Source organism: Peromyscus leucopus, chromosome 15 (genome assembly GCF_004664715.2).
Source record: "Peromyscus leucopus breed LL Stock chromosome 15, UCI_PerLeu_2.1, whole genome shotgun sequence".
In the NCBI taxonomy this organism is placed as follows: Eukaryota; Metazoa; Chordata; class Mammalia; order Rodentia; family Cricetidae; genus Peromyscus; species Peromyscus leucopus.
The window spans coordinates 36355383-36382130 of NC_051076.1; the positions used below are offsets into that span (position 1 = coordinate 36355383).

Here is a 26748-nt window from a genome sequence, read left to right on the forward strand (position 1 = left end):
TTTATATCCCACTCATGAAGTGCTTTCAGACTTGGACCAGTGCCTCCCACTGGTTGCAATTGATCATGGGAGGGCTTCAGCTGAGACGGACATTTGGGAAGATCCGCTTCTGCCTCTGGCTCTGGGTTTCAACAGCACGGGGACCTTTCAATTCCTTTCAAGTATCAGTTCTACGAATGGTTTTCTTTTTCTCTTGGTGCTTTCTACAGACTAGCTCCTCAGTTATCCTGAGGCCAATGTAGGTACCATTTTGAATCCCTCAGTCTTTAATTCCCTCCCAGTAAGTCACCCAACTTTTCAGTCCTTCAAAAGCACATTTCTCAGAGCATTTCTTCCCAACTACCATGGTCCTGGTCCTTTGTTAGCCTCTTGTGGCCTGTTAGGTTTACATTAAAGGACTGAAATAGAAAACTAAAACTTGCTTTTTAACTCATTTTCTAGTTTGACCTCATGCTGCTTTCCTCCTGCTTAAACCTTTGCCCCAAGGTTTCTCTCTCTCATGTTTATGCTCTGTATTGCTTTTCATTGCCTCTGCAATAAATGACCAAAAATTAGTACTGCAAACAATGTGAATGTATTATCTTTCTATTGCAAAGGTCAAAAGCTTGACATGCATTTCTGTGGACCACAAAAGCATGTCAGCAGGGCTGTATTCCTTCTCCCTGCCCTGTAGGAGAGGAAATCAGCTTAGTCTTCCTTCCCAGCTAAGGCTACCCTTTTCCCTTGGCTTGTGGATTCCTTCTTCCATCGTCAAAGCCAGACATGATAGACCAATTCCTGTCATGCCACCAGCACCCTGGTTCTTGCTCTTCTGCTTTAAAGGGACCCTAGTCATTACACTGACTCACATGGAAAATCTAGGCTAATCTCCTGATTTTAATACCAGCTGATGAGCAACCTTAGTTTTGTCTGTAACTGTCTTACTTAGGGTTACTATTGCTGTGAAGAGACACTATGACCACAGCAACTCTTATAAAGGAAAACATTTAATTGGGGCTTGCTTACAGTTTCAGAGGTTTGTCCATTATCATCATGGTGGGGAGCAGGGTGGTGTGTAGGCAGATGTGGTGCTAGAGTAATAGCTGAGAGTTCTGCATCTTGCAGGCAACAGGAAGTCAACTGATACCCTGGGTGGATTCCTGAACATAGGAAACCTCAAAGCCTGCCCCCATAATGACACATTTCCTCCAACAAGGCCTTAGCTACTCCAACAAAGCCACACCTCCTAAGAGTGCTACTCCCTATGAGATTATGGGGGTCATTACATTCAAACTACCACAACAACCTTAACTCCTCTGTACCAAGTAACTGATTCACAGATTCTGGGGCACTAGGATGTAGACATCATTAGGGGAAAATTATTTTGCCTGCCACATACTCCTTCCATCCTTTACCCACCTCCTCCAGATAGTCAGAAACACATTTAATTTATTACTTCTTATTTCTTAGTTAATTGCCCCAACAACCAAGTACTTTTGAATATTGCTATCAAGACCTAATGTGTATATTATAATTGAGTAAGAATAACATGCGAATTATATATTCAGAGGTCTAGATTCTGTTTTTTTAAAGAATATATATATTAATTCCCTCCCAGTAAGTCACCCAACTTATATATATGGTTTCTTGAGACAGGGTTTCTCCGTGTAGCTTTGCATCTTTCCTGGAACTCACTCTGTAGTTCAGGCTGGCCTCGAATTCACAGAGATCTGCCTGCCTCTGCCTCCCAGTGCTGGGATTAAAGGCATGCGCCACCACCACCCAGCTAGATTTCTGTTTTTGTAAGTAAACTCTACCATGTTGAATGGATTTATCTAAACTCAGTCTTTATTTTAAATATTTTAGATTTATTTCATGTATCTCAGTGTTTCATCTGCATGTATGTATATGTACTACATATGTGTTTGGTGCATGTGAAGTCAGAAAAGGCATCAGATCCCCTGGAACTGGAGTTATGGATGGTTTTGAACCACCATGTGGATTGCTGGGAACTGATCCTGGGTCTGTTTTGAAAGAAGCAAGTGCTCTTAACCACTGAGCCATCTCTCCAAGCTTTTAGTCTTCATTTTAAATCATAGAGCTAATCAGTCTGGGAATACTAATATGACAAAGCATTTTAATATCTAACTTTAACTGCATTAATGATAACACATGCTTATTAATTATATATCATAGTTAAGTCTTGCAAGAAATGTTTCAAAAAGTAAAGACTAGTGATAGAGTCTGAGCTACAGGATATTCTAAAATATTCTGCATCAATGACGGCATTTTAGCAAATATCTGCCATGTTAAACTGCTCTGGTTGTTAAATGCTTTATTTAAGTTAAAGAAAGGAGGCCAGCACAGAAGGAGACAGACAAGCTGCTTACATTTTTGGTATGGGTCGTACTGCAAACAGCAATTACCTTTTGGAGTAGTATGTAAGGATCCAAAACTTAGGTTTGAATAGACAATTATTTCTATTGTCTTTTCTGATGTCATGCCCTTTACAGAAAGAAGCAGCCAAAATTTTTGGAAGGCCTCTAGAGTAGCAATTCTCAACTTGTGGGTCCCTTTGGGGGTTGCATATCAGATATCCTGCATATCAGATATTTACACTATGATTCATAACAGTAGCAAAATTGCAGTTATGAAGTAGCAATGAAACAGTGTTATGATTGGAGTCACCACAAACGTTGTGGGAGGAACCAACCACTCTATGATTGGATTTAAGGTCCACTCCACAAGATGAAATCCATGCCTGATACTGTTGGTGGTCATGACCTTAGGCTGGATAGGTAAGGACCTAAGGGGAAACCAGATAATATTGCTCTGCTAAAGGAACATATTAATAAAATGACTCTTAAAGACATTCCGCTGTAACCATAGATCAGTGCTTTGCTCAGCCACCATCAGAGAAGCTTCCTCCTGAGTAGATGGGAACTAACACAGAGACCCACCACTGGACAGTGTGCAGAGACAGATTTTATTTTGTTTTTTGGTTTTTTTTTTTGTTTTTGTTTTTTTTTTTTGGTTTTTTTTGAGACAGGGTTTCTCTGTGTAGCTTTGCGCCTTTCTGGAGTCATTGTAGCCAGGCTGCTCGACTCACAGAGATCCGCCTGGCTCTGCCTCCCGAGTGCTGGGATTAAAGGCGTGAGCCAACAACGCCCGGGTCAGAGACAGATTTTAGATACTGAGTCCTGAATGATGCAGCTTCATCAAACCCTTCCCCTCAGGGTTCAGGGAGCTATGTAGAAGAGAAGGCAGACAGGGTCTAAGAGCCAGAGGGGATGGACGACTCCAAGGAAACAAGTGTCTTCCAGACACAACAGGACTGATACACATATGAACTCACAGAGACTGTGGCAGCATGCACAGAGCCTTAACAGGTCCAAGCCATGTGGAAGCCCAGCCCTGATTGGGGGAAGTGGACACTGTCATCCATACCTGATGAAGAAGCTACCTGCAGTTGATACCAGCTTGCAAAGGAAAAATTAATTTTCTCCAATGGCATCTAATTGAATATATTAACCACACTTAAGGTTAGGCCCCATGCCCAGCAGTAGATGGTCAACACAAAACTAACTCAAGGATATTTTTGTAGACTTTCTGTCTCATATTATTTTGTTTGGACATTTTATTTCCTTACTGGTCTTTTGCCTGTATGTTATGGTTTTCAATCTTGTGTTTTGATGGGATGTGTGTGTGTGTGTGTGTGTGTGTGTGTGTGTGTGTGTGTTTATTTTTTCCCATTTATTTATTTATTTATTTATTTATTTATAAATCCTGGGTGTTTTATTTCATTTTATTGTGTTTGTTTGCTAAAGTGGGAAGGGGTATCATGGAGAAGATCTGGGAGGAGTTGGGAGAGAAGAAACCATGATCAGATATGTAATATGAAAAAAATTTCAATTAAAAAAGAAGTCCAATAAAGGATTATGGAATTTTTGAAGACTACTTTATATTAAAAATTATGTCTACTCTAACTGTTCAGTGTCTGTGCTAGCGCCGTGTGCACAGGCTGTGAACAAGAATTACTGGAAAGAAGCTGTCTGCAAAGGCTCATTGATCTCAACTTCAATGATGTGAAGAGGCTGACATGTTGCAGGTCCAGAGCCAAAGTATCTAAGGACATTTTTAGCGTCCTTAAAAGCTATTTAGTGTCCTCTGTACATGACTTAACACCCTTTTTTCATCATTATGTAAGACCTCTGGAAAGTAGGAACGGACTTCTAGCTTTTCCTGCTTGGTTGTAACCATCTCACATACACCCACCAATGTATTTGGAAAGCATTACACAATGTATTACTACTTTGTGTGTTCTGTTACTATAAAAATTCCACGAAATTGCCACCTCATGGGAACATGGTATCTGAGGGACCTAGATTTGTGTTCCTGGGCTATGGTCACTCATATTTGCCTCTAGAATAAACCATCTGTATTACTCCTTTATCAGGAGAGCTGTTTCGTTCATCGTCTTTTCGAAACAGCCCTTCCTTCACCAAGAACCTCTTTGGAATATTTTCCTAAAATGAACATTTGAAAGGACGGTGTGCTCAAGAGACACATAAAATATGCCTTTCCAGTTGACATCAGAACGACAACTCAAGGAAGCCGATAATAAAACGAACATCTTCAGTAGGGCTACTGTGTTTTGAGGGGCGAGGGAAAGGGAAAAGGAGGCACCTCGGAATTATCGGTGGTTAGTCTTTCCTCCTGAAATTTTACGTGGTTCCAGTATTGATAGCGGAGCCCTGTATTTCGGAGCAGAAAAAGCGGTCATTTCCCTCTGAATTAACCAAGAACGGTGGCAAAGTAAGTCCGGGGAGAGGAGATGCGGAAGGGAAGAGCGCTGGGTTGTGCAGGTCTGAGGCGACAGAAAGGCTCATATCCTCCTGAAGGAGAGAGAATTTCTTCCTGAGCCTCCTGCTCCTGCGCAGGTTGGACGTCACTCCACCGTGACTAGACGACCTCCCAATGCCCGTGCGCCCTCAGCTGGCGACGGAGGGAGCACAAGTCTCCCGGAGACCGCTAAGGCGGCGCGCGCAGCCGCGCCCGGCTCCCGGCAGTTGGCCTCTTCCGCCCGGACTCCGGCAGGAAGTCCCGCCCCCTCGCATTGGCTTGTGTAAAAAAGCGCGCCCCCTACGAGCAAGCCTGAGAGCGAGAGAGTCCCCGCCAATGAAGTGTCAAAAATGAGACGCGGTGACCAATGAGCGGCTAGTTTGGGATGGGCGCCTGATCAGTCCCGAGACGTCTTACCCGGATGTGGTTGCTGGGCTCCGAGAGGTGCAGCCCGAGTGTGGGCTTGCTGCACGTGGGGCGCGGACTGAGTGTGCAAAGGAGGGGGCGGCGCGCGGTAAACTCGGTGGTGCGCGCGTGCGTCTGCCGCCTTGGGGCGTTCGGTTGGGTTTTGAGTGTGGAACGAGTCAATGGTGTCTGCAGTGGATGAGATTTCCCGCTGCTGCATCTCCTGTGCTTCTTCCTGGGGTGAGCCCCCTTCATGAGCTGTCACCGGGAGCAGTCCCGAAGACGCAACTCGCCGTGGGAACATGAATCTCTTACCTAAAAGCTCCAAGGAGTTTGGCTCTGTTGACTACTGGGAGAAGTTCTTCCAGCAGCGAGGAAAGAAATCTTTCGAGTGGTATGGCACCTATCTGGAACTGTGCGAGGTGCTGCACAAATACATCAGGCCCAGGGAAAAGGTAAGACGTGCGGCCAGGAGTCCCCCTGTGGGGACTGAAGGTAGCCGTCTTAAACTTAGGAGACAGGCAGCGTGGGTACCCTCCTGGGATCCTCAATTCAGGAGTCCGTGAAGCGCTCCAAATGACAACTTTAAAATAACTTTTTAAAGCTTTCAGTTAAAAACTGATCATTGAGCCGGGCCTGGTGGCGCATGTCTTTAATCCCAGTAGAGGCAGGCGGATCTCTTGAGTTCAAGGCCAGCCTGGTCTGCTAAGCTAGTTCCAGGATAGCTAGGGCTGTTACACAGAGAAATCCTGTCTTGAAAAAAGAACAGACAAACAAACAAAGCTCATCCTTGACTTAACTCTTTTTGGAATGGTGACTTCTTCAGTAGTCTGAAAGGGTGTTCTGCCACTGTGCACCAGTGTGGAATAGGCATCGCTGTGTGACTTTGTTGATAAATACGTTTATTAAGTCACTGCTGAGTGTTCATCAAATTTCAGACATTGTGCCCAGCACTCAAACTACAAGAGCAGGAAGGCATAAACTGCACACACTCTGAAAGTGGAAAGTTCCAAGTTAAATAGGTGTGCAAGAGATGGGTTTGTATTGGTGGTAGGGACAAAAACCCAACAGCTGTTGTGTGCAGTCTTTTTATTCTTAGCTCATTCAGGTGCACTTGTTTTTACAGGTGAATACTGGAGTCACACATGTAGCTTGTCAAATGGAGATTTAAAAGCAGGTCACTCTGGCCCCAGAGCTTAGTTACTTCTCACCAAACGATGCTTTTCCTTCCAGAGATGGTGACACCAGTATTTTTGAAAGATGAATGGGAGATTTATGCCACAGAGAGACAATTTGGATTTTAAGTTTGGCTTCAGAAAAATAGCTAAATATCATGAGGTAGAATTTGTGATGGGAGCAGATTTTGAAATCTCATAAACTGTAGTTGATTGTCTGGGGAAATAGGAAGCATGAGTGGATGGAAATAGTTATGTCAGGCTACAGTTTTAACGGTAAAAAACGATATTGCAGCTGGTATGTTTGGATTTTGCAATTTCCTACAGACTTTAAAAAAAAGACTTATCTGTTTATTATGCATGTGTGTGTTTGCCCGCATGAGTTTATGTGCATCATGTGAGTACATGAGCTGGGGAGGCCAGAAGAGCCTATCTGATTCCCAGGAATGGGCATCCTAAGCAATTGTGAGTTGTACTATGTGGGTGCTGAGAACTGAACTTGCAGTTCCAGCTGTCAGAGCTGTGCTAAACAGCTCCAGGTGTCCAGGACACCTTCAGGGCAGAGCTGTTGTTCTGAGCAGCTCGAGGTGTTCGGGATACCTCACCCTCCAGGGTTCAACTGTCTCCTTGAAGTTCAGTGTAGATGTAACCAACCGTCTTATTAAATAAGAAACACAGAGCCAATACAGAGATGAAAGCCAAGAGGTCAGAACAATAGCTAAGAGCTAAAAACCCTTCACTGTCGCTGTTGCCCTACCTCTCCGAAAGAGACCTACTTCCTGTGTGTCTGTCTTTTTATAGTGTTTCTGTTCTGCCTTCTCATTGGTTGTAAACCCAATCACATGACCTCCTTGTCACTGCCTGTCTGTACAGACCTCCAGGTCTTCTATGGTTGGTATTGAGATTAAAGGCGTGTGTCTCCATGCTGGCTCTATCCTTGAACACACAGAGATCCGCTTAGCTCTGCCTCCCAAGAGCTGGGATTAAAGGCGTGCACCACCACCGCCCAGCTTCTGCGATGGCTTGCTATTAGCTCTGACCCCCAGGCAACTTTATTTATTAGCATACACATCACATTTTAGTACAAATAAAATATCACCATAGTTCAGCCTCTGTAAGAACTGTAGGTGCTCTAACCTACTGTGCTATCTCTCAAGCCACACATTAATTTTTGAATAGCACACATCACAAAGCCTGTTCACACATGACCTTTATTGTGGCAAAATACTGTTTTGATTAGTGAATTCCTCCCAGGTGTGGTCTAGCTTTTGACATTGTAATAAAGACTGTCTTTGCAAATAACAAAAAAACAAAAAAAAACAATATTTTAAGAATGTGAATGGTTTTGTTTTGGACTCCAATCATGATTGCGCTGGGCCATAAATTGTACACACCTGTATTGGTAGTTTCAAGACGGCACTTAGGAGTTAATTCTAGTGTTGCTTTCTCCTTATAGTAGTGTCTCTGTCAAAGAGTACAAAATAGCCAAGGTGAGATTTTCCTCTTTGAAGTATCAAAGAGCATGTCTTTGCCTTGGTCGCTTCTGTTTTGTACATGATTTTTTTTTTTTTCCCCTCTAGGTGCTTGTGATTGGATGTGGCAACTCAGAGCTAAGTGAGCAACTGTATGACGTGGGCTATCAAGATATAGTGAATATTGACATCAGTGAGGTTGCCATCAAGCAAATGAAGGAGCGCAATGCCAGCCGACGGCCCCACATGAGTTTCTTGAAGATGGACATGACGCAGATGGAGTTTCCTGACGCCACGTTCCAGGTGGTGTTGGACAAGGGCACGCTGGATGCTGTCCTGACAGATGAGGAGGAAAAGACCCTGCAGCAGGTGGACAGGATGCTGGCCGAGGTTGGCCGTGTCCTGCAGGTGGGCGGCCGCTACCTCTGCATCTCCCTGGCTCAGGCTCACGTCCTGAAGAAAGCAGTGGGTCACTTCTCTCGGGAGGGGTGGATGGTGAGGGTGCACCAAGTGGCCGACAGCCAGGACCACCAGGTGTTTGAAGCAGAACCCCGGTTCTCCCTGCCTGTCTTTGCCTTCGTCATGACCAAGTTCAGGCCGGTCCCTGGCTCTGCCCTTCAGATCTTTGAGCTGTGTACTCAGGAGCAGGGCAAGCCGGCGCGGCTGGAGAGTGCCGACCGGCTGGCCGAGGCTGTGCGGGAGCGCCAGCACTATGCTTGGCTGTGTAGCCAGCTGCGCCGCAAGGCCGGGCTGGGGAGTGTGTCCCTGGACTTGTGCAGTGGGGACACTGGGGAGCCACGCTACACCCTCCACGTGGTGGACAACCCCACTGTGAAACCATCGCGGGACAATCATTTTGCCATTTTCATCAGTGAGTTGGGATGGCTCCGCCTCTTTCCCTGGAAGGGCTGGCTTACAGGGGCTGGGGCTGGGCTTGGGTGACGGTGATGGATGTGTCACGGCTGTTTTTAGCTTAAGAAGGGAGATTAGCCAAGGTATGGCAGAAAGGGAGTAGTAGGTCTCCAGCAACCTTCTTAAGACTTGAGCTTGTTCTTGTCATAGTCCATTATAAAGGCTTGATGAAGTTTGAGGATGGAGGTGGTAGACAGGAGACAGTATAAATTGAGACCCGTTACACACTGTATAGAAATGTTAGTTACGCGGTGAACGTGGATTGATGGAGTCAAGCCTGGGCGGGTTGGTGTCCCCTGTGAGATCTAGGTCGAGTTCTGTCCGGCCGGTTGGACTCCAGAAGCAAAGCCACTGCAGACTTAAAGGAGGAGGCAGTGCAAGGTGGCAGCTGGCGGAGTAAGCTCTGCAGCGGACTCTGGATTCCAGTCCCGGCTTAGGTACTTCCTGGGGAGAAGACACCGAAAACGTTACCGTTCCCCGTTCGCCTTATTTTCCTCGGATAAAGTAAAGTGGGATTGTAACTGTCTTGTGTAGTTGGGAAGTGTAAACTCTTAGAAATGATGCTTGCCCTGTGATGAGTGCTGTATGAATGTCAGCTGTTACTGTGTACAGCAGTGAGGGTACCGGACGGATGGAGGGATGAAGAGTTGGAGAAAAGAGTTCATAAAGAAACCGTGAACATCCTAGATGAATGCAAGGTGTGCTTACGTTGGAAATCCGGTTTCTTGAGAACTGAGCCGTCTTTCCAAGTATTCCGTAGTTCTTGCCGTCCACCTGTGGGAATGAATAGTGGGGTGGATAGGAGGATGGCGGTGGGCCAGACTGTCTGGGTTTGCGTCCGAGCTTCGCAGTCACTAGCTCTGTGAACTTAGACAAACGGTTTTAAGTTCTGTGCTTCTCCTTACTCATTTGTAACCATGGAAATAATGCCATGTCTCTCTTGGGCCGTTGTGAGGATTCCATTATTTGTATTTTTAAAGAACTTGGAATCAGGCCTGCATGGATGAAATGGCATTTTTTTTTTTCTATCTGCCTGTCTCCCCCAACTCCTAAGACGTACCTCCACGTGCATTTCCCTTAGTCCGGCTTCATGTTTGATGGCTGCTCCGCTTTGGGAATTGATAACCTCTCCGTGGGTCACAGGAAGGAAGCTGGGCCTGAGCAGGGAGGGACTGGCTTTGCCACGTGGACCACACCGACTGTGGAGCTTGAGCAGTTGCCCCCAGGGCTCCCGTAACCAGTTTTTTCTGTCCCAGTACCCCAGGGCCGGGAGACCGAGTGGCTCTTTGGCATGGATGAGGGCCGGAAGCAGCTGGCAGCCAGTGCAGGCTTCAGGAGGCTGGTCACAGTGGCTCTTCACCGAGGCCAGCCGTATGATGGCATGGAGAGCATTCAAGCAGAGCTGTCACCCAGGGTCATGGAACTGGCCCCGGCCGGGATGCCTCCCCAGCAGCAGGTACCAAAACTCGGGCAGCAGCTTTCGCTGGTTTTCTGGAGTTCCGTCAGCAGCTAGGAAGGCTGAAGGAGCCTTAAAAAGGCCAGGACTGGGGAGGGGACAATGGAGACCAAAGTATAATGGCAGTATAATGTATAGAGAGGCCATGATGAAAACCATTATTTATATGCTAACTTAAAACAATTGACTAAGGGCTGGAGAGATGGCTCAGTGGTTAAGAGCACGGCTGCTCTTTCAGAGGACCCGGGTTCAATTCCTAGCACTCACATGGCAGCTCACAACTGTCTGTGACTAGTTCCAGGGGATCCTACACCTTCCTACAGACATACATGTAGGCAAAACCCCAATGCATATAAAATAATAATAAATAAATAAAATTACATTTAAAAAAATTAAAGAAGAAAGTTAGGACTAGAATCTGACCATAGTTTGGAGAGTTATTGTCAGGTGAGAGTTAAGTGTTCCCAGGCAGAGAGAGAAAGGGGGACCACTCTAGAGGCTAAGGTGGTGGGTCAGTTGTGCAATAGAACCCCTGCCTGTTGTGCATAAGGCCCTGGGTTTAATTCTTCAAACACACATGCACACGCACACGCACACGCACATGCACACGCACAGAGAGAGAGAGAGCAAAAGAAGGCATACTACTGTAGCATCTGTGTCTAGGGTAGGGGCCTGGGTTTTTTTTTTCTTTTTCACATTTTTAAAAAAAGATTTATATACGTAGTCTATGTATATGGTTTTTTTTTCCTCCGGGTGTATGTCTGTACACCAGAAGAGAGCATCAGATCCCAGGGGACTACCATTACAGACAGTTGTGAGCTGCCATGTAAGTGCTGGGAATTGAACTCAGGACTTCTAGAAGAGCAGCCAGTGCTCTTAACCATGGAGCCATCTTTCCAGCCCCTCATTTCCACATTTGAAAGGGACTTCCCTGGTTGTCTTGTGTCTCAGAAGTATCATGTGAGGGTATAAAAGAGAACCCCAAGAGCTCACTTCTGGGTGTTAGCACAGCTAGAAAGGAAACTGGAAGTTATGCCAAAAATGGTAATAACCCGTTGGCATCTGTCTTGTGCCATCTGCCAGCACAAGTCATTGGCAGGTCTCTTGTGAGAACTGGACTTTAGGAAAGCCAAGGCACTGAAGGGTTGGTGTGGCAGTGATGGATCTGAAACAGTCATATCCTGGGTCTTGGGTTCCTAGCAGATGACCCTGCGATCTGTGCTGATGAGGACTCTGATTTTTCTGAGAGACTCCAGGATTGTTATCAATTAGGGATATTTATTTCATGAAGGCTCAGATTGTCTGGAGAGCTCTCATCCACAAGTCTTCAAGGCCAGGAATTATTGGCAGTTAGGAAATAAGCTGACAGGTCTTTAAGAAGAAACAAAGGGGGCAAGTTCAAGGGGAAATATACTGTCACTCTGAGGTGTGGGAAAATGGACGAAAGATGGGACTACGTTGGGGAGAGGAAGGGTTGTTGTCATTTCTGTACCTGTCCGGATTCCTTCTCACACATTACAGCCCCTCCCTGGCGGCCCTGGCTCGGTCGTTGATGTCCTGGGCTGTGGGGGAATCTGTGTGCTTGCTGATGAAAATCTTCCATCTTTCTTGGGCAGCACCAAGTACAGGTGTCTAGTGGCTAGGGATCCTCTGTGGGTTCATTTGAGTTTCTATTTATTTGTATTTTATTTGCATTGGTGTTTTGTCTGCATGTATGCCTGTGTGAGGGTGTCTGTAACTGGACTCACAGACAGTTGTGAGCTGTCATGTGAGTGCTGGGACTTGAACTCCGGTCCTCTGGAAGAGCAGCCAGTGCTCTTAACTGCTGAGCTATCTCTCCAGCCCCTCATTTGAGTTTCTAAAATGGATCAAACCTTTTGGTCTCTATCCAAAGGCCCAGGAGAGCACTGGATTGGGAAGGCAAGTCTTTGGAGCTGTTGTTGTCCTTGGCATGGGGAGGTTCTCATGCTCAACCAAAGCGCAGTGTATAGTGTCACATACTTCTAAATTGAGCGGATGGTTTATCTACATCTCTGTCTGCTCCTGCAGGTTCCCTTCCTGTCTGTGGGTGGGGACATTGGAGTCCGGACTGTTCGTCATCAGGACCACAGTGCCTTGAGTGGTGACTATGTTATCGAGGACGTACAAGGCGAAGATAGGTGGTACTTTCGGCGGCTCATCTTCCTCAGCAACAGGAACGTGGTGCAGTCGGAAGCCAGGCTGCTGAAGGATGTGTCTCATAGAGGTGAGACATCACAGATGTGATTGTGGGACCCAGCAGGGTCTGGATAACTCAATTTAGAGTGCTTCAAAAGAACTTAGAGCTTGGCTAAGATGAAGGACAGAGCTGGATCTTTGTAATCGGAGGCACAGGGCTCTTTGGGCTCTCCTTTCCCACCATCTGGGCAGGGTACTAGTGGAGATAAGCAAACAGAAGTGTTTGTTCACATCTTGAGCAAAGCCTAGCTCTGAAATGATATGGAGTAGGGATGGTGAAGCTGAATAAGCTTGATAAAGGCTTTAGTGCCTCGGTTTAAAGGGAATCTGTCTTCTAAGCTGCTGCATGTGCATCCCTTTGTGCCCCTCGGGAGATGGGCCAGAAACATGAGGGTGCATGGAGCCAGCCCTGCCCTCCTTCATAGTGTTGCCTGCTTCGGAGGGACTTAAAGAGGGTGCCTCAGCTGCCATCTACTCCAGCACTGTGCGGTGGAACTGTGTGCAATGGAGAAAATAGTTTCTGACCTCCCATTCTCGTATGCTAGCCCCTCACTAGAAATGGCTGCAGGCACATGGAACATGGTTGGTGTGACTGATTTCTTTTAGAAATTGGTTTTTACTTATGTATTTTATTTTCGAGAGGTCTCACTCTTTAGGTTTTTGAACTTTCAGCAATTCCTCTGCCTCAGTCTCTTAAGCTGGGATTACAGGCCTAAGCCACCACACTGGTTTGAATTTTAATTAATTTATATTTTAATTAATATAGTCACAGCTGTCGGATGTTTACAGTGTTGGCCAGTGAGATCCAGACCTCCTTTAGGTTCACTCATTTTCTTTTTTAAGATTTATTTTTTTAAGTAAAAAATTGCGTGTGCATGTGTGTGCGTGCGCGCGCGCGCGCGCGCGCGCGCGTGTGTGTGTCTGTCTGTATGTATGTATGTCTGTCTGTCTGTCTGTCTGTGTGTGTATGTATGTGATTCAGGTGCCTGTGGAGGCCCTGAGAGAGCATTAGATCTTCTGGAGCTAGAGTTTAGCTTCATGGAACTAGCAGCCATGAGCTGGTGTGGGTGCTGGAACCTGAACTCTGTTCCTTTATAAGAGCAGCCAGTGTTCTTATCCACTGAGGGTAAGATGTCTAAGATGTCACATAGAAATCTCGCTGAGGAGATCCTCTGGTTTGTTTACTCACTCTTCCCCCCTGACTATGTTTGTATTATTGTGACTAATTTAAAACCAGACATTTAGAGTAAAAACTAAGGCTGGATTTGGTGGTGCGTCGTGTTAGTCCTAGTACTCAGAAGGCGGAATCATTGCAGGCCAGACAGGACTACAGAAGGAGACCAGTCTAGATTCAAAAGGAAATGTTGCTGTCCCCGTCTCCAGTATAACTTCCCTTTGGTCACAGAAATCTGAAGTTGGGTGTCCCGATTCCTGGTCACTGCTCTTGTTTGACCTGCCATCCTCACATCTGGGAGAAGTCAGACTCCTGAGGTCATGGGTTCGCCCTGTCCCGTAGTCTCACAAGGATTTTCTTTGGAGCATTCTCCATGCTTGTGGGCTCCCACCCTCTCATCAGCCTGCAAGTTCCTTTAATCTCATCCTACACTTCTGTCAAAAGGCTGAAGAGAAAAGTTTGCTCTTTCCACTTTGAGTTTGAAGTTTTTTCACATTATCAAGTTTCTGGTTTTTTTTTTGTTTGTTTGTTTGTTTGTTTTTGTTTTTTTGAGACAGGGTTTCTCTGTATAGCCCTGGCTGTCCTGGAACTAACTCTGTAGACAAGGCTGGCCTTGAACTCACAGAGATCTGCCTGCCTCTGCCTCTAAGTGCTGGGATGAAAGGTGTGTACCACCACTGCCTGACATTATCAAGTTTCTTGCCTTCTTGGTAAACTTTTCTTCCCCTGGGAGGAGGAGTATCCATCACGGAGTATGGATGACCACAAAGTAGCGAGTACTCAGAAGAGATTAACATCTGAAAAGTACTCCCTGCCTCACATCAGTTCTGATGCTTCTAGGAAGCGCAGATTCCTGTGGAAATTCAGAGCTGTCCATTTAGGATGACTTCGAGGGAGTAGGCAAAGTGGAGTGATCTTTTATAGGGTTTTTACCCTCTGATTTCCTCATCAAGGGATGGTGTTCCATGCTGTCTAGGAGACTTAGTAGGAAGATGATAGGTATGGGGTACAAGCAGTCCTGGGTTCATGACTTATCTGTACCACTTGTTAACTGTGTACTTCTGAGTACCTGAGATGCTCGGTTTTTCACGGGCAAAGAATTGGGAACAGTTATGAGAGGAGCTCAGAGTAAAAGGTGTTGGTATAGTCAGTGGTGTTGGGGAGGTAGTAGTGACTTCACATTTCTGTAAAAGAATAATGAGTCCACTTTCCTCCTGTAATGGGTCTTACATTCTCAGAGGGGAGGGCCTTGAGGCCCTTTAGTTAATATTTCCAGGTTTTGAATATGCTTTTGCTGTGTACCTTTTCTGGCCCTCTGGTATTCAGCAGTATATGGTGAATGTTAAAACAACCATGTCTTTGTGAGGAGGGTCAGATTTATAGAATTTGCCAATTTCTATGGTGTAAATATTCCCTCAGTGGTCAATTTCAAGCTATCTATATGATGTCATCCAATGTGCAGGAAAATTGCTTACTTAATGGTTGGTTCTTCTGATCTGTTTAAAACTGTTGCAGCACACTGCTGCTGTTATCCCTTAATTTCCAAGGGCTCGCCTAAGAAAGCATAGGACTTCAGTAGTGTGACTCTCTCCTTTAGCCCAGAAGAAACGGAAAAAGGACAGGAAGAAAGAGCGACCTGCTGATACTTCCGAGGACTCCCCTCCTGCCCCAGGGCAGTCCATCGATAAGAGTTATCTCTGTTGTGAACACCATAAAGCCATGATCGCTGGCCTTGCCCTGCTCAGAAACCCGGAGCTGCTCTTAGGTAAGAGATGCCACTGCCTTCCACAGTCAGAGCATGTCAGGCTGCAGAGGTGAGCACATCACCGTGTAGCTTACACAGTTACTTCAGACTGACAGATGCACATAGGTTCCTGTCCTCCCTCATCTGGACTACATTCTCCATTACTGAGCTGGTAGGTAACTTGCTTCAAACAGCCTACCATCTTGAAATAGCTGCCTGTGTTGGGGTATAAGTTTTGTTTTCTTCTGTTTATTTTGCTTTACAATTAAGGAATAGAATATATTCAGCCAGGTTAGGTGAAGCACACAGATTTTAAGTTATCCATAAAATTTTAAGTTATTTATAAATTTTCATGGTATATAGTCGTGTTAACTGGATGGTACATTTCTCACGTCTTCAATGCCTTTGGGTAATGTGTGGCTTTCAGTAGTGCCTTATGTGAGCACAAAATGTAATTCTTACTGTAGTTAAAATGACAACTTTGCACTAAGAAGCATCTTGATGTGTTCACTCCCGAATGTCTTCACCCGAAGTCCCTAACTCTGCTTTAGTTGATCTTGGGGTATAGCTTTTTTTGGTGATTTGTTTCCTTCCTTCCTTTAGTATTCTTGTGCTTACTGTGGTTCTCTGCTTAGGACTAGGATTTGGGTCTTTGTTTTCTGTGCTTTAAAGAACTTGAATGGATTGTGCTTGTTTTGTTGGGGTGTCTGAAGAGGTAGTTGGGGCCCTCTGAGTTAAGAGTGGGTAAGGGATGTTGCATTCATACTACTTTGTGATTATGAATAAAATTGTGCCTCCATTTCCGAGGATGGGAGTAGATCCAATATCTCTTAAGGAACTCTTGGTAGCATGTCAGCCAGTTACATTGGAGTTTGTAAGGGGCCATAATGTAGTACATGGTTCATTATCTGGCTTTAGCCAACATGAAGCCAAGGCTGAAAGATCAAATGTCTGGAGACTTCTCAGTTTCTAGGTCCTTAAATGTCTATCACTGGGCAGAACAACAATTTCAACTCCCTTTTTTGTTCTCCCTGTACAGACTTTCCAGTGAGCAGATTGCAAAATGATGTTCTCTTCTTCTATTACAGAGACCCCACTGACATTATTGGTAGTGGGCCTGGGTGGGGGAAGTCTCCCCCTCTTTGTTCATGATCATTTCCCCAAGTCTTGTGTCGATGCCATTGAGATTGACCCGTCCATGTTGGAAGTGGCCACCCAGTGGTTTGGCTTCTCACAGAGTGACCGGATGAAGGTTCACATTGCAGATGGCCTGGACTACATTAACAGCCTGGCAGGAGGAGAAGGTACTGTCTGAGAGCATTCGGAGCAGTGGTAGTTATGGAACATTGGTCAAGGTTGCCTGGCCTACAGGGGTCTCTAGAGTTGATCTCTCTGAGGCCTTCCTGTCAGGCTTCCCTCTGTGTCTTCATATAGCTATGAATTCAGTTTCCTGGGGTGTAGCCACTGATAAAACAGACCAGAAGTCCCCCCTTCTGACCTTGCAGCCTTTCCTCTTCCTACCACTCCAAGGAAGCTGGAGTCTGTAGCTGGTGAGGAGAGAAAAGGAAGAAAAGATAGGGCATATGTTGATTTTTTTTTTTTTTTTTTTTTTTTTTTTTTTTTAATAAACCATTCAGCTGTAGGTGAAGTCAGAAATAGAGTAAAGCTACATTCACACAAGTCAGTGACTTCCAGCCTCAGGGACAGGTCTACAAAGGTCTACAAAGATGGTTTTGGTTGTCACAAATTGGAGGGAATGTTGTTACTGTCACCAATGACAAAATCTTTTATCCAGAATGTCAGCAGCGTGAGGCTGAGAAACACTGATGCAGGGTTTCCTTCACTCTGTACCTTAGACATACGATACAAGTGCACGTTACTCCTCTGTAAAACCGGACTCAATATGTCTCCTATTCCTCCTTTAACTTCGTCTATAGGATCCTGGTGATGCTGGTTAAAGTTAGTGTGTGCTTGGTCAGCCTTAGCCTGGGCAGCTGCTTTGACCAGATGATTTGGTTATACTTTAGAATTACCTGGGGAACTGGCAGAAAGTACCACAGGCTTCCCATCTCCTCTCACATCTTCTTGCTACCACCGTGGGGTTTGACATCACATTCTCCAAATATGTGGAAACTTCAGGTGATGCTCATTTCGTCAGCATTAAAAACCACACGAGTAGCATGTATCCTTCATGCTAGAATGAACCTGTTAATGTGTGCCTTTGGAAGGCACTTCTAAATGCGGACAAATGCTCATCTGTACTGTAGGCCAGTTTGAACTTTGATGAGAAAGACTGCTCTAAACCGTGACATTTGAGTCTTGAATAGGCAAGGTACTCCAGTCATCTTCCAGGCTTAGTTGCCTGCAGCAGGTTTCAGAGCAGGTGTGTATATGGAAATGTAAATGATGTCATCTTATCCTGCAAAGACAAGGCCTCACTGTCTCCTTTTTCTCAGAACGACCTCACTATGATGTGATCATGTTTGATGTAGACAGTAAGGATCCAACACTGGGAATGAGTTGTCCTCCCCCAGCATTTGTGGACCAGCTTTTCCTGCAGAAGGTCAAAAGCATCCTATCTCGTGAAGGTAAGAAACCCTGGAGATTGGAAAGGAAAGAGGGAAGGGCCTTTGAGAACAAGTTCTTGGGCTGGAGAGTTAGCCCAGAGCCTTTGCAGCTCTGGCAGAGGACTTGAGTTAGGTTCCCCGCACTCACACAGCTGCTGCTAATTCCAGCTGCAGGGAATCCGAGGCCCTCTTCTAGAATCTGGGTGCCTGCAAACAGCATGCGATGCCCTCCCCCACACACACATCACATAGATACATAATTAAAAAATAAAAAACCAAAATAATTCTTTTTTGTTTTTTTAAGACAGAATTTTTCTGTCCTGGAACTCACTCTAGACCAGGCTGGTCTTGAATTCATAGAGATCCTCCTACCTCTGCCTCCCAAGTGCTGGGATTAAAGGTATGTGTCACTGCCGCCACCGACCACAAAAATTATTCTTTAATAAAAATTGCATGTAAATGTGTAATTTGATTAGCTTTTCCAAAGTGACCATCTACCAGCACCAAACACTACTTCCAGCATCCTGGAAGTCCACCTCTTACTTCCTCAGTAACTCTTCCTCTGTTAAGGGTAAGCATTAAACTAATTGTTATCACAGCTTAATTTTGCCTGTTTGTTTCTTGCTATAGATGGAGTTACAGGTCTTAGATTCTTTTAAGTGTCTGCTTTCTTTAACTCAACCTGATGTTTGTGAGATTCAACCACAGTGGTGTTGTGTTTATATTGTCCATTTGTACTGCTGCTGGTATCATGTTACTGTGCTACAATTAGATTGTCCAGCACAAGTATTTGGTGATATGAGTAGTGTTACCAGTAATAGTCTTAGTATGTGCTTTTTATGGTGATTTTGTATGCAGGTGTCTTGAATAGGTACGAAGGCCTGTAACTGCTCATGGTCTATGGAGGTGTTCAGCTTTTGTTTACAGTGGTCATAGTTCACACTGAAGCAGCTTGGTGACTCTAGCTCCCACTTGAATGGTTGTCAGATGCTCTGGACTTGGCATCGTGTTACTTACTATTCATAGAAGCCCGTTTTCAGATGAGGAAACTTGGGTTGAGAGACTTGACACACTGACCCTTGAAGTTGAAGTAGTTCTTCGTCACTTGAAGCCTGTGGCCACAACCTCCTAGATATTTTGCATTTTAAAAGTTCTCTGGTGACCTGAGTTGATTGGAACCTTGATTTCCAGAAGACAGACAACCTTGGCCTTCTCACTGGATAGTAAATACCCATGTGATGTGTGTGTGTCAAGAACATAACAACATCCTTGTGGAATTGATAAATTTGTCTTTTGTGGAGGTTATTAATTATTTTTTTTATTAAAAGATTTCCTAGGCCTGAAGAATATTAAAGTAATGTGTTAGCTATGAGAAAATTGAAGAATAAGGCCAAAGTTCTTTTATGTGTCACATACTCACATTTCCATAGTCTTTATGCTGTTGTGTGCTGTGGTTCTCTGCAAGCTCTTCACTTCCTTTCTTCACTCCCCAGCCTCCCTGGTGCAGAAATCTGTGTTTTCCTCATGCTTGTCTCTGGATCTGTGGTCATTCCGCTCTTTCCTCCCCACTCTACAGGGATCTTTATCCTTAACCTCGTGTGTCGTGACCTGGAGTTAAAAGCCTCGGTGCTGGCTGGACTCAAGGCCGCCTTCCCTCTCCTGTATGTCCGGCGAATTGAGGGCGAAGTGAATGAGATCCTGTTCTGTCAGCTGCAACCAGAGCAGAAGCTTGCTACCCCAGAACTCCTGGAAATGGCCCAGGCTTTGGAGCGGACCCTGAGGAAGCCTGGGCAGGCTTGGGATGACACCTATGTCCTGTCAGATATGCTGAAGACTGTGAAGATTGTGTGATCATTGGGGCCAGACAGCCCTCTCAGCTTTCTGCCCAAACTGACTTGAGCTCATGGGCTGCTGGAGTATGATGCACAGTTCTTTTAGACCTCACGTTTTTCTTGGTTTCGTACTCAGCTACATGCCTCCCATCTTTTGGGATGGAGGCAGCCCCTGGGATGATTGTTAATTTTTTAAAAAGTGTGATTATGGAAGAAGAGCAGGATCGGTCATCTGCTTCTGGAGACTGAGGGAAGGCCGAGGGCGGAAGTTACAGTCTGGCAGTGTACCACTGTGGGTCTTCAGTGTCTTCCCAAAGGCCATTACGTTGAAAGCTGACTCCCCAGCCCCTGTGGCCCCTTTGGAAAATGGAGGAACTTTTAGGAGGGGCTTTGTGAAAGAAGTTAGGTCACTAACTTAGGTGCCCTGGAAGGGCTGTAGGGACACAGCACTTTCTCTTTGCTTTGTGGCTGCTGTCAGGTGAAGCCCTTGTTCTGCCTTATTGTCCCTCCATGATGCCCTGCTTCATCACAGGCCCAAAGACAATGGGTTTGCCCACTCCATCTGGAACCTCCAGACTAAGCCAAATAAACCATCCTTCCTTAAAAGTTGGTCTATTTCAAGTATTTTTATAGTAACTGAAAGCTAAGAGCAATTTCCAGCCTCATTTCCTGTTCAAAGGAAATTTGTACCAGTGAAGACCAGTATGTTCTCCAGCTGCTGGCCTTTCACCCAGGCCCTCATCGGACTCCTGGGGCACTCACTAGCTTTACAGAGGTTTTATGGACACAGAGTCACTTCCTGTGTCCCATCTTCCCCATTAAAGAGCGATTTACTTTTGCCTTAGTGTCAGGCAAATGATTCTATGAGAATTTTTAAAAACTTGATTCCTTTACAATTCCCGTGTGTGTGTGTGTGTGTGTGTGTGTGTGTGTGTGTGTATGTGTGTGTATGTATATATATGTGTGTATGTATGTATATATATGTAATGTGCTTTGATTACATTTCCCCACCCCATTCTCTCATTTTCTCCTTCTCAACAAACCTTTTTCCTAACAAAAATTTTATTTTCTTTCTTGGTAGGCCACTACATTTAATTAGTGTTGCTTGCATGACCATAGGTGTTTGTTATTTACAGCAGTGGTTACACCACTCCACTGTAGAGTATTATTCCCACTCCCTCCCCCACAGATATTAACTATAGCTCCTTGGGAAGGGGTGGGGCATTATGAGCCTTCCCCCTTTATAAGAATTCTACCTAACTTTGGGCCCAGCAGGTGCCAGGAAAGGAGAGTTGTGGGCTTCAGGCTGTTAGCAGATTGTGAAGTGAGTTAGGTATAAAACAAATACTAGGGGAAGAACATAGGCAAACCAGAGAAGAAACATCCCATGCAAAGGCCTTCCTGGTTTTTGGAGCCTTGTAGATTGCCAGAAAGGTATCCCCAGTGTGGCTAGGTCTTTACTGTGAGCCAGAAATTCCAAGTGTGTGTTTGGGTAAGCTGGTGTATTAAAACGTTGGCCAATCAAAAACTATTTTGAAGACATTTAAATTATGTGCCAGGAAGTTTCATCTTCCACCTAAGAGATAGCCTTTAGAAATGCAGAATGCCAGAGAGAATCTGATATCCGCCCCGCCTCTGAGCATATCGCAAAGAGCAAGCTGATAGCTTAAGAGTCCAAACTGAAAAGTTATCTTGTTTTAATTCAAGTGTTCTAGAGTGTTGTTGGTCACATGCAATGGTTCTCACAATCTGAGAGAGTATACAGTGTTCTCTTTCCAGAACAATCAGGGATCAGGATGAGCATATAATATGATACCTTGGTCCCTACCAAACAAGTTCTGCAGCAATGTAAAGTGGTTAAAGTTGACTATTGCCTCTTACCCCACACCTGCACCAATGTCATTGTGCCAATCTGTCATGCCTTAACTTGCTAACTGGGTGACTGCCCTAGAATGCCTTGTATGGGTATAGAAACAGTTCTTATCCATACTGCACATTGGATTCACTTGGCATAGTAAGCAGAATAACACTTATTTAAAAATGTCTGCAATCTCTGAGTATGGTCCAGCCCACTGTGATGGGGAATCAATGTAGCAGGTGGGCTTGGTGATAATCAGCTGATTTTAAACTATGGTGGTATTTTGGATTATTGAGGTGGGTCCAGTGTTATCCTGAGTTTTTTTAAATGGCAGAAGGAGGCAGAAGTGTCAGTATCAAAGTGAAACAATGTGAGGAAGACTCCACTGGTCATTGCTGGCCTTGGAGATGGAAGAAGGCCACTAGTCAAGGAATACAGTTGCCCTATAGAATCTGGGAAATGTAAGAAAACTAGCCAGGTTTTCAGGAATGAGGCTTTCTGCTCTGCACTCTCCAGCATTGCTGAAACTGCCAACTCAGTTTTAGCCAATGAGATCCATTTTTGGATTTCTGAATTACAGAATGTGGTAGTTGAAATGTAATGGACTCCCATAATCTCATAGGGAATGGTACTATTAGAGGTATGGCCTTTTTGGAGGAAGTGTGTCACTGAGGGTGAGCTTTGAGGCCTCATATATGCTCAAGTCACACCCAGTGTCTCAGTTCACTTCCTGCTGCCCAAGCTAGATGTAGAACTCTGAGCTACCTCTCCAGCTCCATGTCTGCCAGCATGCTGCCCTGTCCCACCATGACAATAATGGACTGAACTTCTGAACTGTAAGCCACTGTAATTAAATGTTTGCTTTGTAAGAGTTGGCATGGTCATGATGTCTCTTCACAGCAATAGAAACACTAACTAAGACACAAGACTATAAGATAATATTGTTTGGTTATTGGTGTGGTGGTGGTGCATGCCTTTATTCTCAGCACTCAGGAAGCAGAGCCAGGTGGATCTCTGAGTTCGAAGCCAGCCTGGTCTACAGAGCAAGATCCAGGACAGGCACCAAGACTACACAGAGAAATCCTGTCTCCAAAAACCTAAAAAAAAAAAAAAAAAAAGTTTGAGTTCCTCTAAACTTGAAGTAGCATGTTACAGCAGCCCTAGGAAACTAATAATCTGGGCAGCTTTAAAGGTCACTGAGGTTAAAGACTCCGTCTCTGATTGGGCATACTCTGGGAACTAGGAACGAGTCACCATCAGTGGTCAGCAGCATAGTTCTAAGGTACAAGTTCAGCCATCGCTTGGTAATTGGTGATTGTTTTTGCCTCAGTACATGCTAGCTCATCCTCTGTTCTTTGCCCTGAGTAGATGTCCTTTGAGTCAGCTGAGGACATGAGCTTGCTGCAGAGGGTGATTTCCTCTGTGAAGCAAGCAGCTTCCTGCTCCACTGTAACAGAACACTGAGTTCTAGGCTCTGCTTAAGGGAGCTCCAGGCTTCTAGGAAACCACAATTAGACCAATTTGTTTCTTGGGGCTTGGCTTGATGATTGATTTATACATACTTGTTAAACAGTCAGTAAGAAATAGGGTTGGTAAGTTGAGTTTCCCCTTTTCCTATTCATTAGAGTTTTTTTTTTTTGTTTTGTTTTTTTGAGAGGTTTCCCATGCCTTTCTGTGAAGGATATGTACAGGGAAGACGGCAGCTTCTGTAGACAGTAGGGCAACTGTTAACTTACACAGATGGGTCCTGGAACCACACAGTCATGAGTTAGCACAGAAGAAGGTTAGACCGTTTCCTAGGAGTCTCAAATCCCTGTTAGAACAGGCAGAAAAGGAGCCAGTCTCAGGAAAAGCTGCCTCCTTAAAGTGACAGAAGATTGAACTAATTGGTCCCTGTCTCTTCCTCCTTTCCCCAGATCCAGCCTCAGCTGTTTCCCATGCGTCCCAGTAGATGGCACTAGAACTCACACTTAAGTTCTGTGGTGTCTACCATTCCCGATTCTTTTAGGTATGAGGACATTTTCCTACGTGGTCTGTATTTCTCGGATGCTCCGCCCACCCTCCTGGCCTCCCTTTCTTCCTTCCCTGTTCATGGAGACAGCAGCGTTTGTTTCACTCAGCCTCTAATGGTGCAAGCCTGGAAGCAGGCATCTCTTTGCCCCTCACTTTTGATTTTAGAAGGTAGAGTGATGGGGGAATGCCAGTAAGAAACTTAAAGCTAGAGCGATGTAGGAAACTCAACTTACCAACCCTATTTCTTACCAAAGTGCTTTCCCAAGGGCAGGTATCACCTTACATGCGTGTATATTGTACTTTGTGCGTATTTACCTGCCTGCTGCCTTCTTTTGTTCCCCTACCCGAACATTGGTCCTCTTCCCCCTCAGAGCAGCCGTCTTCTGCTGTCATGTCTGTATGTACATCTGGATTCTGCATGTGCTAACATGACGTCACTGTCTTTTGTTCCCCCTCCCTCTCGCTTTAGACTGTCTTCCTCACACGTAGACTCACCCATGGGTGACAAAGGGTCTTTGATTTTTAAAGATTCGATTGGAACCTATTTCATTTTACAGTGATGATGCAAAGTCGAGATCCATTTAGCAGAAACTATGGTTTAAATATTGGACTTGGGTCTTTTCCTAGTGAACATTCTCTGTCAAAATACTGCTCACAGTGAGTCCCACTACCCCAGGGTCAATTACCAACAGCCCCCAGTGCCCTGTGTTGCTAGATTGTGATGTTAAGTGTCAAAAAGCTGCTGCTTCCAACTAGAACAGGATGATCAGGATGTAATTCCATCACAAGTCTGGGAGCATCTGCATACAAGTTTATCATTTTCAACACATTTGAATTTTCCCCACTGTTTCATCAAGTAATTTTTCTGCTCTTTTCATTCCTCATTCCCTGCTCCCTTGATTGCACATATCATATGATTCTCAAGGTTGCTCCGTAGCTCATTTGTGCTGTATTCATTTTTTTTCCTCCCCATGTTTCATTTTAGATTATTTCTGTTATGTTCTTAAAGTTACTTGTGTTTTCTTCTGTGATGTTTAATCTGCCATTAATTGCATCAATTTTTATACTTAAAATCTACTTTAGAAACTTGTATCTTTATGTTTTTAAAAATCTTAATTATGTATATGTGTATATGTTGAGGGGGGGCTATGTGCACATGTGTGCAGGTGCCCACCCAGGTCAGAAGAGGGCACCAGATCTCTTGGAGCTGGAGTTACAGGCAGTTGTGAGCCACCCAACACCCAATGCTGGGAATGGAGTTTGGAACCTCTGCAAGAGTAGTATAGTACCTACTCTTAACCACCTAGGCATCTCTCTAGCCCCTGCATTTTTTTTTTTTTTTAAATCTCTGGTGCTGTAGTTCTCTCCTATCTAGAAATAAGGTTTGTCGTTTTATATCAGTGTCCTGGAGATTGAAACATTCTATTTCCCAGGGAAATGCCTTAAGACAAGAAGTAAATAAAATAGCTTCAGGAAGTCCCTGAAAATGACCAGATTCATTAGGCCCCTCCTTCCCAAGAATAAACAATAAGGATCACTCTCAGAGGAGCCAAGCTGCAAAGAAGATTCTCAGACAAGCTGTGATGACTAATCTTATGTCAACTTAACACAAGCTAGAGTTATTTGAGAGGAGGGAGCCTCAGCTGAGAAAATGCCTCCATAAGATCTGACTGTAGAGCATTTTCTTAATTAGTAATTGAGGTGGGAGGGAGGGCCCAACCCATTGTTTGTGGTACCATCTCTGGGCTGGTAGTCCTGGGTTCAATACAAAAGCAGACTGAGAAAGCCATCAGCAGTAAACTAAACCAGTAAGCAGCTCTCATCCATGGTCTCTGCATCAGCTCCTGCCTCCAGTTCCTGCCCTGCTTGAGTTCCTGTCTTGACTTCCTTTCATGCTGAACAGTAATGGGGAAGCACAAGGCAAATTAAACCCTTTGTTCCCCAAGTTACTTTGGTCATGGTATTTTATTACAATAGTAGCTGTAACTAAGACACAAGCCCTGTTGCCTGGAAGAGGCTCAGACCAGCTGAACCACCTGGAAGGAACACTCTTCTCCCTTTTGAGCTGCCGGCAGGCTGTGTAGGGTGCTCTGGGTCCCCAGCTTTTGTGAGCTGTCACCCATGCTGGGGTGGCCTTTGGTAATTCAGCTGTCTCTGAGTCATTTCTGCTTCTGTAGTAATCCCCACTCACAGTCCTATGGTGACCCCAGTAAAACTCGTTGGTTCTCCAAGTTGGACTTTGGTGGCATCAGTACTTTGGTCTGTCACAGGTTTCCTATTTGGGGTGAGTAGGTTTTGTGTGTGTGTGTGTGTGTGTGTGTGTGTGTGTGTGTGTGTGTGTGTGTGTGTGTTGCATACGTCTCCCCAGGAAAAGTTTCACATAAGAGTCATAGATACTCACACATGTTCAGTCTTTCCTTGAGCACTTACACATGTGAACACAATTGCTTCAGTGCTCTTTTTCTACTGATTCTATCATCTGTGTCCTGCATTTGGGGTTGAATTCTCTTCTCTATGAATACTTCTGTTTCTGATTTTTTGGTATACTTCTTATTGTTGATTAAATACTGGATATTGTGCATTCTATATCACTGGATGCTGGATATATTTGTGTGCCTTTAAATATTCTTGAGCTTTATCCTAAGATATAGATAAGCTACTAAAAAGTATTTTGACCCTTTTCGGTTTTATTCATGAATTTTGTTAGATAGAAATAAAGAGCAGTATTCAAAGTCAATTTTACACTACTTTTGTGGTAAAAGTTTTTAATTATTTTACCTCATACCTCATGAAGTTTTTCAGTCAGGACAAAAGAGCTACTTCTGACTCTGTGTGAACCCTTGGGATTATTTCTATCTTCTCAGGCAGAACAGAAAACTTGGGACCTCTACACTGAATGTTCTGGTTGATGTATTTGGATGTTCAGCTGTGTCTCTGTACTTCACAGCATCTGCCAGGCCTCGTGTCTGTCCCTGTTCTCAGGGTTATCACCTTGCCATCTCAAGGCACTAACCTGCCTCGGTCACATGACTGCTCTTACTCATCTATCTCCTGTGATTGTGGTACTTTATTGCCCAATGTATTCTGACTTATGTTTCACCT

At 44.8% G+C, this 26748-nt stretch overlaps 1 protein-coding gene across 1 annotated transcript; it reads left to right on the forward strand.

Annotated features, from left to right (window-relative positions):
- Positions 1–5193: 5193 nt before the first annotated feature.
- Eef1aknmt (eEF1A lysine and N-terminal methyltransferase) lies at positions 5194–20381 on the forward strand. The gene is made up of 8 exons (XM_028864440.2): positions 5194–5681; positions 7982–8744; positions 10042–10241; positions 12291–12486; positions 15230–15397; positions 16465–16680; positions 17833–17964; positions 19520–20381. Exons 1-8 carry the CDS (start codon positions 5529–5531, stop codon positions 19792–19794), a joined length of 2103 nt encoding a protein of 700 aa, XP_028720273.1. The 5' UTR covers positions 5194–5528; the 3' UTR covers positions 19795–20381.
- Positions 20382–26748: the final 6367 nt, after the last annotated feature.